Here is a 10,293-nt window from a genome sequence, read left to right as displayed (position 1 = left end):
CAGTCAAGAAGCCCCCACCTTCCTTATCTCCCATAGAGTTGTACAGCAAGGCTAAGCAAGATCAGGAGAATTCAAAATGAAGCATACAGAGAGGGCAAACAGAGGACCCCAAATGGAATGCAGTTGTGTTTATTGGCCATTAGCTGAACCCAAATAACAATTGCTGGAGGATGAGAGGCAAGCCTGCTTGTCTTCAGTTCACAAGCTTCTGTTGGAGGAAAGAAAGAGGCCATCTATCTTCCAGAGGGCTTACATAGGAGCCAGTCACAGGCAGCAGCAGAGAGGAGCGAGCTGCTGAAGCAAGCCGGCTGAAACATGCTAGATTCCCCATTGCCAAACACTGAGATCAAAGGATGTGTACGTGTAAGCCAAAGGTAATTTATTACCCCAGGTAGAAAGGATGTCAGGTGGGATGCCAGGCAGGCATGCACACTGGACATGCCATAAGCCAGGTGCAAGGTCCTGTGGGCTGTGGTCTCTCCACAGAAATGCTGTCTACAGACCAGGCTCATGGTTCTTCAGTAGACAACAAGATTTCCCAGGGAGGGAAAAGACCACACAGAAAACAACCCACCGCCACCCAGGCTTCTTGACTGTCTGAGACCCAGACTCAGTATGGACAGCAGTATGCACTCAGTGAAGCATTCTCCTGTCTCAGGTCTCATCAGCCAAGTTGACCAAGAGGTCATGGGCGACTTCTGCCTGCGGCCTGTCTCATCCCGACACCACGGCTGTCAAGATTGGGCTTCCTCTTGCCCTGGGGACGTGGGTACCACATTCTGCTTTTCTTCTTGGTACCAGGCCTTCGAAATGTTTTCTTGCTGCTTCGGGAAGAAGCTGGCTTCTTGAGGGAGCCCTTCTGAGATGCAACCCTGTCTGAGCTAGAAGTGAAGGTTGCGTTGGATGGTTTTCGGGCTGCTTTCTGCGATTCCTCCTTCAGCATGTCCAAGACTGTGGCTGGAAGGTAAGCATGGATTCAGTGAGAAAGGGACACCCCCAGGAAGAAGCTGTAAAAGGAGCCCTAAGGAACCTCACAGCGCCGGGCAGAGTTCTCTGGGCTGGCCTCCAAGTCTGGTTCAAGCAATCTTCCTACCTCAGCCTCCTGAGGAAGTGGTACTGTGAGTGCCGCCACACCCAGCTTGCCATAAGGGAACTGTGATATCAATTGTTTGTATTGACATTGTTTTAATACCCCTATCAGGCCTGGCAGTAAATGCCTTCCTTTGTGGATTGAGATCACTCCAGAGATAAGTGGTTCCGGGCTGTCTGCCTAAGATTGCATCTTGCCTCTTAAAAGTCTTCCAGGACTCCATGTTTTACCATGAAGAATTCCTCACCTCAGGCTCCCTCACAGTAACCTACATAGCCTCCAAACCAGAACCTCACAACTAACTTATTTCTCTATGTCCCCCTCCCATCTGACTCCAAATTTGCCTAGGTCAGAGGGGTTGAGTACCTGTTGCTATATCTCCAGGCTTAGCACAGAACCTCCCACAAAGTAAATACTGAATAATTATCACCAAATGAATGAATACATAAACAATTGCATGCATGCATGGACGGATAACTAGAGGACAGCAGATCACGGTAGAAGCAGGCATCCCACTAATTCCGGTCTGCAGAAGAGATGCATACACTGAGCTACAAGTTAATAGTCCTCATAACCCTTTAGAGAGGAATCAGGACCCCTGGAGCTCAAGACAACTCAGCCATTGAGAGCACTATCTGCTCTTGCTGAAGGCCCAGGATCAGTTCCCAGCACCACCCAGTGGCTCACAACCAACAGGAACCGGGGTTACAGGGCATCTGAAGCCTCATTCTGGGCTCTTTAGGCTCCTGCACACACACACACTCACACACACACACACACACACACACACACACGCACACGCAGTGCACATATACAAATGCAGGCAAAGCATGCAGACACAATAAATATTACAAGAAGAAAACCAGGAAAGTCTGACCCTCCACCCAGGGGATTACCACGTGTTTGCTAAGGATGTGGCTGTACCCATGACTAAGCCAAACCTCAGGAGGGGACTCACCGGCGAGTGGCCGGAACCGGACCTTCTTACTCTTGGTTTTCACGGGCACTGCCTTATATTTGCACTTGCCTGGTGGGGCTCGCCTATAAACACAGGCAGAGAGGGCAGTGTCACAAGATGGTGAAATCACAATCAGACATCGCCTCGGGATGTACATTTACAAGAGCTGGGCTTGGCCCTTTCTTGTCCATGGGCTGGGTAGCTATGGTAGGAGCGTGCGCTGAGCTCAGATGGAAAGGAGGAAGGGTCCCCAGTGCCATCAGGAAACAGTGGGGAATGGAGGTCAGCATGGAGTCTGGTGACAGGCACTACTGGGTCCATATCAGAGTCGCCCAGGACATCTTACAAAGCCTCAATTTATGCATCTATGAAATGAAAAAAGAAATGGTTTTCAATGGCTCACAGGGAAATAGTGAAGGTTAACTGAGAGCTGTGTCTCTGCCACACCATAAGTGACTGGTGAAGAACGGAGTTAAAAAACTAACATTTGGACAAGGTCCAACAGATAGTAAGTGCTGAGCAGATAATGGAGAAGATGGTGATGGTGGTGATAGTGGTGATGGTGGTGATGATGGTGGTGATGGTGGTGATGGTGGTGACAGTGGTGGTGATAATGGTCATGTGATGATGGTGGTGATGGTGGTGATGATGGTGGTGATGGTGGTGACAGTGATGGTGATGGTGATGATGGTGGTGATGGTGGTGATGGTGATGATAATGGCGATGATGGTAGTGATGATGGTGTTGATGGTGACGGTGGTGATGATGGTGATGGTGGTAATGTTGGTGGTGATAATGGTGATGTGATGATGGTAGTGATGATGGTGATGGTGATGGTGGTGATGATGGTAATAATTGTTGCAATGGTAATAATGAATCACTTTAAGAAAAATCCCTTCAAAGGGACAATGGGACAGAAGCTAAGCATAGCCCACCCTCACCAGCTAGCCTCACCTTGCAGTTAAGTTTCATGTCCCCATGTGCAACGCCTGAAACAAATGGGGCTTTGGGCACTGAACTGGAACCTCCCAGCCAGTTCTCTCCACATTCATCGCTGATGTCACTGCCACCCCGTGATGGCCAGTGGCTGAGCTTACCCAGTGTCAGTCTCCTTAGTCATGGCTTGAGGCCCATATCTGTCTTCTCAGCACTCTGGCAACGTGTGCGTGTGCATAAAGCCAGGCTTTGTGACTCATACCTACAAGCCCAGCACTCAGGAGGGCAAGGCAGGAGGACTACCTTGAGTTCAAGACAACTAAATGAGTTCCAGGCCAACCTATAATATGAGACTCCTTTCTCAAGAAAGCCAACAATGAAGTTCACAGTCAACCGTTTCTGACTGGTTGTGTTTGGTTCCTCAGGCTGTTCTGAGGAAAGAGAGGGGCTGGATTATCTCCTAACCAAACTTAACTATAAAGGAACCAAAGGAGCAGGAACTAGGTTCAGCCTGGAAACTATTAGCAGGAAGAGAAGTCCCTTCCCAGGCTAGTTCACCCCACCAGAGCACTCTGAAAGTGGGACAGCTTCAGTAGAGACTGCCCAGACAAGGCTCACCCTGTGGCAACCCACACCCTACTTCTCTGCAGGGCATCTAAGGCACAGCCTTGGGGACCAACTAGACCTCCCCCAGGAACTTCTGAGGTCACACGGGTGGAGAACCCAGCTGTTAGGTGAAGCTGTGCTGGGCCCTGAACAATGGTTAGATCCATTTGTCACATATCCACTGAACCACACTTCAAAGTCGAGAAGCAACCTCAGTGGGATCTGTCTGCACATCTGTCCATGAACCAATTCCTGAGAAGATGACACCAAATCTCACCTTGAAGGATCGACAAACTTGTAAATAGATCCATGTGGCGCATAGGCACTTGGGTAGGAGGTGGCCAGGAAATACAGCTCTCCTAAGGAGACAGGAGGCAGGAACAAGGACACCACATCAGTAGGGCTGAGAGACACAGCTGGACACACAGGAAAAACTAGCTTAACTGAATGAAGCTACCAGTCCTAAAGTGTCGTGACCATCACAGGTGAGCGCTGGATGCCTGACAGCCAGCCCTGCACTGGGCTGCAGGTGCAGGCTTCTTAGGGGGAAGGAGTTCACCTTTGAGCCTCCAGTACGGTTTGAACCTCTTAGAAGGAGGCCCAGTGGAGGACACTCCATGTGTGTGCTGCTGGATCTGTCAGACTGCTCTCTGTCTCCTCTTTTCTCCTAGAAATGTCACCCCAGTAAAGCTCCACCCCTGAGGCTCTTAGGTGCAGGCTGCAGCCTGATGGCAGTCACTTTGCTCTGTCACTCCATCCCTGTTTCCTGTCAGCCTGACTTTGGCATTTTCTTCCTCGGTGACAGGTGACAGCATTGTTGATTTCTTTCTGGCCTTTCCCACCCTATCAGCCTTTCCTCTTGCTCCTCTGCACACCCCCATGCCAAACACCTCCAACCACACCCTCCAGGATCACATTTAGAAAGAGCTGTGCTTCCTCCCAGTCCTTCCTGCCTGGCTTTCGGAAAACATCTCCATTACTTCCTGGTGGAAAAATCTACCTCCCAGCACCCGGTGGTCGTCTGTGCCAGGCATAGCTGTGCTTGAGGATGGGCCTCAGCCTCAGTGCTACCTGGGTAATTCTAGACATGAGCTCTCATAACACCGTTTCTGAGCTGTGCTACCCTGAGAGACCTCCCAATCTACGTAACACCCTGCCCCCCCCCCCCGCCCCATATTCATTCGCTCATAAAAGAGAGTCACCATGCTGCAGGAAGCATGGAATAACATTGAGAGTGGCTTGTCATGGGGAAGGGAGGGAGGATGTGTATGTATGTGTTCATATATGTGAGGTGCACACGTATGTGTCAGCATACAGAGGCCACGGGTTGACGTTGAGTGTCCCCCTTGACTCTTCACCATCTTATGTTTGAAACAGGGTCTGGCTGGGCTGGCTAGCTGCTGAGCGCCAGGGTCCACCTGCCTCTTCCTCTCCAGCATAGAGGTCACAGCACACTACCACACCCAGCTTATACCTGAGTGTTAGGGAACTGAACTCGGGGTCTTCGTGCTTGCAGGGCGACACTTGACAACTGGGCCATCTCTTCAGCCCTCTACTCTTTTTTATCTCTGGAGCAAGTGTCTCAGCAGCTCTGTCAGCCCAACACAATGCTAGCGGGTTACACAGTATTCGACTCACTCACAAGGCTTACGTGACTTCTTAGTAACAAGTATTGTAAATACTGTGGCTTCACATACTGATAGAAGATGTGTTTATAACTGTTCTGAGAAGGGATGGGTCCAGGGAGTCAGGATGCATCCTTCTCTGGATTCAATTGTACTAATTGACTGGAAACACCAAACACCATAAGATAAATGAGCTGCCTTGCAATAGCCACACAAACTCAGGCCACTCTGACAGGAACCTTCTAGAACACACGCGAGCTCCAAAATGGGAAGCAGGGGCTATCTTACTGCATGTTTACTTTATCTGCTACAGCCTATGTAATGTGCATGTTTTGAACATACCCAAAACTTCCAGTTCTATATTTAGGAGAAAATACAAAATTTTATCAATGGTATGGAGTTAACATTTTGAGTATCTATTTTACATCTTACTTGTGAATTTGGAGTATATCAGAGGTGTGTGTGTCATGGCCCATGCATGGAGATTGGAGGAAAGGCTGCAGAAAGCAGATCTCTCCTTGGGTCCCTGGATGGAATCCAGGTTGTCAAGCTTAGTGGCACCTTTACCAGATGATCCATCTTGCCATCCCCTTAATGTCTGTTTCAGGCAGAGAGCTAACTTTAATGCAGCAGGACTTGCGCAAGCATCCTCCTCAAGCCAGCCTTTACTTAGGTCAGCTCGCAAAATGGCCCAGGGATTGCTCCAGCCAGCCATCCACTTAGGCTCTCTTCAGTTAACAGGCAGTGTCAAGGCTAAGTGCTCCAGTCTAGTTCCACGGAAAGACACCTTACCCAAAGCTAGCAACTGAGGGAGGAGACAAAATTCTGCTCTGGAAGAGTCTCAGTGGAAAGGAGAAAGGAGAGCACCTAGAGGCGGCTTCTCTGGCCTCAGGGCTGACCCAGGGCAAAGCCTTGGCACAGTCCCACTTCCTAGAGGACACTAGCTGTGAAGTGACTGTTTCCAAAGGCAGCCTGTTTTCCCCTTCTGACTGTGGTATCTACAGGCTCTGCAAACCAAACCTCCAAAGCCAGGATTCTGTGTCACAGAGAAGCACCTTTCTGGGGGCTTCCAGTAGAGAGGCCCCATCAGGGTGGATGAATGGCTTGCACTGATCCACCCTCTCTTCCCTGAGCAGCCTCTTGTCAGCCTGTGGGGTTTTTTGTTGTTGTTGTTGTTTTGGGGTTTTTTTTTTCTTTTTTCTACTCCTTTAAATGTTTGGATTCCCAATTTGCAACTCTCATAGTCTTTATTCTATTTAAAATTCTTGAATTTTCTAAAATACCCTCTGTTGGGCTGGGACCCCTGCTCGTCCCCTGCACAAGCCGGGAAACTTCTATCTGCCCTCCCTCCCCCAACCTTGCCCACTCTGAGAAAACCTAACCTCCTCGTTTCTGACAACCCACCCAAGAGTGCACGCCCAGGGGCTCAGTTCTGGGCCATGAATGGATATAATCGCAGCTCCTAGCTGGCACGCCATCTCTCCTGCCCTAAGCTCTATAAAAATCCCCTTGCTTCAGCCTGGATGTGTGGCTTCACTAACCTCTGCCTGTGAGACTGGTTAGCCCACCTGAGAGCTGCCTCCTAATAAACCTGCCTTTATTACTTTATATCCGGTCTAATCTGACCGACATCTGAGGAGAAGAAAATATACACCATTCTCTGCTGCTATTGAATGTTCCTGTCAACGTGTCTATCCAGCAGCTAGCTGAGAGGAGAGGAAAGGGAGATGACTAGATTTCCTTATTACCTCCTCAAGATAGGGTCCTGTGAAGCCACCCTGAGGCTCTGAGGGAGAAGAGCTAAACTCAGGGACTCTCCAGGCCCTGGCAGCCATTTATAAAGAATCCCAGGTATCTGGGAGATGCTCAGCGATGCTGGGTTTTGCTCCTTTTCAGTTTCTCTGTCTCTGTGTCTGTCTCTGTCTCTGTCTGTCTGTCTGTCTGTCTGTCTCTCTCTCTCTCTCTCTCTCTCTCTCTCTCTCTCTCTCTGTGTGTGGGAGGGTGTTTTGAGATTAGTCTCCAACTCCCCGTAAGCCAAGGATAACCTTGAGTTTCTGGATTCCCCTGCCTCATACAGTCTTACAGATATGAGCCCAGCGCCTCAGGCACTCTAGCAACAGAGCCACATCCCCAGCCTATGACATCATCTTATTGCCTTTTTTACCACCTAAGCATGGCTAGACAAAAAAGATCCTGTGCATACTTAGGGAAACAAAATGGAATTTCTTTAAAATTTGAAACTTTAACCTTTCAAACTGAAACATTAACTAATGGAACGCTGAGACTAAAAATGAACTCTCTGGGGATTGGAGAGATGGCTCAATGGTTAAGAACACTAACCGCTCTTCCAGAGGTCCTGAGTTTAATTCCCAGCAACTATATAGTGGCTCACAACCATCTGTAATGGGATTCAATATCCGATGCCCTCTTCTGGTGTGTCTGAAGACAGCTACAGTGTACTCACATGCATAAAATAAATAAATCTCTTTTTAAAACATGAACTCTTTGGTTATCTATTCTTAGGAACAAACATGTTCCTTAGACATGTGTACAAACCTTGGCTTCAATGGCCAATGATGCAATGGTGCCTTCTGTAAAATAAATAACCATATACCTTGCTCTTGCTGTCTCTGTCTCTCTCTCTCACTGTCTCTCTCTCTCTGTCTCTCTCTCTCTCACACACACACACACACACACACCTTTTACATCCAGGTCTCTTTCCTTACATACTCTTGGCAGAGTCAGGAAGACCCTAACCCAATCAGCGAGCACACATCTCCTCTTAGAGCGCCCAAGAGGATAAGAATGGGTTACACTTTTAGCCTGGCCCGCTGGGGCCTTGACCACACTCTCCTAATCATCTCAGTCTAAAAGCAGCTGATGGGGAGGACACAGACCTCTCCGAAGTCAGAGATGAGTCCACAGATCTTGAAGTGTTCCTCACAAGGAGCTATATTTTGCACCATGACAGAGGTTGGGGATTGGGGGAACAATCAACAATCAGTCTGTCCCACCACCACCCCATGACACTGAAAATAGTGACTACATCCCCTGGGTGTTGTGGTTACTCATTACCCAGTGTGCTGGGAAACTCACTCAAGGATCGTCATGAGAGAAGTGACAGTGATGGCTTAAATGACAAGACATGCGCAGCTGATAGCCGTGGTTAAGGAAGAGCAATCAAACAGCAGGGGTTACCTGCTTCATCTTCAGCAAAGGAGATGATGAACCTGCTGTATGTGCTGATCAGCCCCGGGAAGGCGCAGGTCGAGTTGCCCAAGCAGATGTCTCGCTTTGTCCATTTCTGGGTTTTCCTATCTTCCTGCAAAGCCATAAGTCGACTAGATGAAAAGGAAAACCTTATGTTGTAGGAATCCGTATTTTCCACTCCACGGTTTTATTTTCCCTCCAAGAAGCAAGGATCCTCAAGAACTAGCACTGAGCGTGGTAAAACACACCTCTAAGAGACAGGGGAATTACCTTGAGTTTGAGACCTATCTGTTCTACATGGTAAGCTGCAGGTTGGCCAGAAATATCAAAACCCTGCCTCAGAACAAACAAAAAACAAAAACAGGGGCTGGAGAGATGGCTCAGAGGTTAAGAGCACTGACTGCTCTTCCAGAGGTCCTGAGTTCAACTCCCAGAAACCACATGGTGGCTCACAACCATCTGTAATGGGATCGGATGCCCTCTTCTGGTGTGTCTGAAGATAGTGACAGTGTACTCATATACATAAAATAAATAAATCTTTAAAAATAAAAAAGAACAAATAAATAAATACTTCCTTACCCACTCATGAAGTCCCCGAAGATGTAGAGTCCATTGAGATTGGGGGATTCACACCCACGGTAGACATACCCTCCAGTGACTGACTTTCCTACCCCATGGCCGTAAGCATAGATGGGCAGAATGTCATCTGTCAGGACCAAGAAAAAAAAAAGGAGCAAAGATCAGAGCCTGAGTGAATAGTTCTAAGGAATCAAAAGTGGACTTCTCAATGCAATTGTCTTATTTAGTTTTGGGTCATTAGTGAGACTGACAATGGAATGCTTCCTTTTCCTCAGCAAACCAATCATGGATGCAACTTCCCTGTTAAACTCTTATCTCGACCCCAAATCCCCTCCCCAACACCTGGTTCCCCAATTAGACTCTCAGGGCAGATATACCAGAAGTCTTGAGACACAGGTGGAGACAGAAGGGTCAACGGTCATAAAGCCAGCCTGGGTTATATGAGACCCTGTCTCAAAAGGACGCTCAGGGAGAGAAAGAAGAAGGGGAGGTGACCGTCAGTCTCTGGCTTTGAAGCAAGTGGGGCTCTCCAGCATCTTGATTGATGATTTTGAGGTACGCGCTTTCTTCCTCTTGTGTATGGGGGATACCATTTTAGCAGAATGTTCCAACTGGTAGACTATTTTTAAAGCCCACCTAGCCACCAAGTTTGCCCTACCAGTAGTTCTTAAAATAGTATGCCTAGAAGACACTCAAGTAACCTCTTTAAAGTACTAGATAGTCCCTATTACCCAGCTCACCCAAAATGTAAATGCATGTGGCTGGCATACACCATATGAATCAAATGGTCCTTTAAAAGTATTGCATTTATGTGTGTGAACATTTGCGATGAGGACAGCTTTCAGGAGCTGGTTTCCCATCACGTGGGTCCCAGGGTCAACGCTGCTCATCAATTTGGCATCAAGCATCTCTATCTACTGAGCCATCTCACCGGCCCCAATCAATATCAGTTGGCTTCATTTTCCATTCCGTAAAACAGAGCAAGTGTTCCAGTGACCTCAGCAAAGTAAATTGCTAGAGAGAAGGGTTTGTATAAACAGAAAGGGCTGAGCGTTCCCAGCAAACAGTTGGCTAAGGCTGGAGGATCATGGGTTCAAGACCAGAGTCAATCTAGGCTTTATTCAGACCCGGTCTCCAGAAGAGGAAGCAAAAGCAAGCTGCCCTTACAGTATTCAAAGTTCCTGGTTTCAATCACCATGCCTGACCTAAAGCTGTACTACAGAGCAATTGTGATAAAAACTGCATGGTACTGGTATAACGACAGACAAGTAGACCAATGGAACAGAATT

At 48.2% G+C, this 10,293-nt stretch overlaps 1 protein-coding gene across 2 annotated transcripts in view; it reads right to left on the bottom strand.

Moving 5' to 3' along the window:
* Positions 1–364: 364 nt before the first annotated feature.
* The window catches only part of Hhipl2 (HHIP like 2), an 18,776-nt gene continuing 8,847 nt past the window's right edge, over positions 365–10,293 (bottom strand). For both annotated transcript variants that reach the window (XM_021162831.1, XM_021162839.1), the window contains exons 5-9: positions 9,005–9,131; positions 8,414–8,556; positions 3,868–3,949; positions 2,049–2,131; positions 365–957 (exon numbers count right to left, since the gene is read on the bottom strand). In XM_021162831.1, the coding sequence (XP_021018490.1) occupies positions 686–957; positions 2,049–2,131; positions 3,868–3,949; positions 8,414–8,556; positions 9,005–9,131 (707 nt within the window). In that variant the 3' untranslated portion in view covers positions 365–685. The remainder of the gene's footprint in view (positions 958–2,048; positions 2,132–3,867; positions 3,950–8,413; positions 8,557–9,004; positions 9,132–10,293) is intronic.

This window comes from Mus caroli, chromosome 1, assembly GCF_900094665.2.
Source record: "Mus caroli chromosome 1, CAROLI_EIJ_v1.1, whole genome shotgun sequence".
Taxonomy (NCBI): domain Eukaryota; kingdom Metazoa; phylum Chordata; class Mammalia; order Rodentia; family Muridae; genus Mus; species Mus caroli.
Note: the sequence above shows the minus strand (reverse complement) of the source record. Positions and strands in the feature narration are given on the sequence as shown.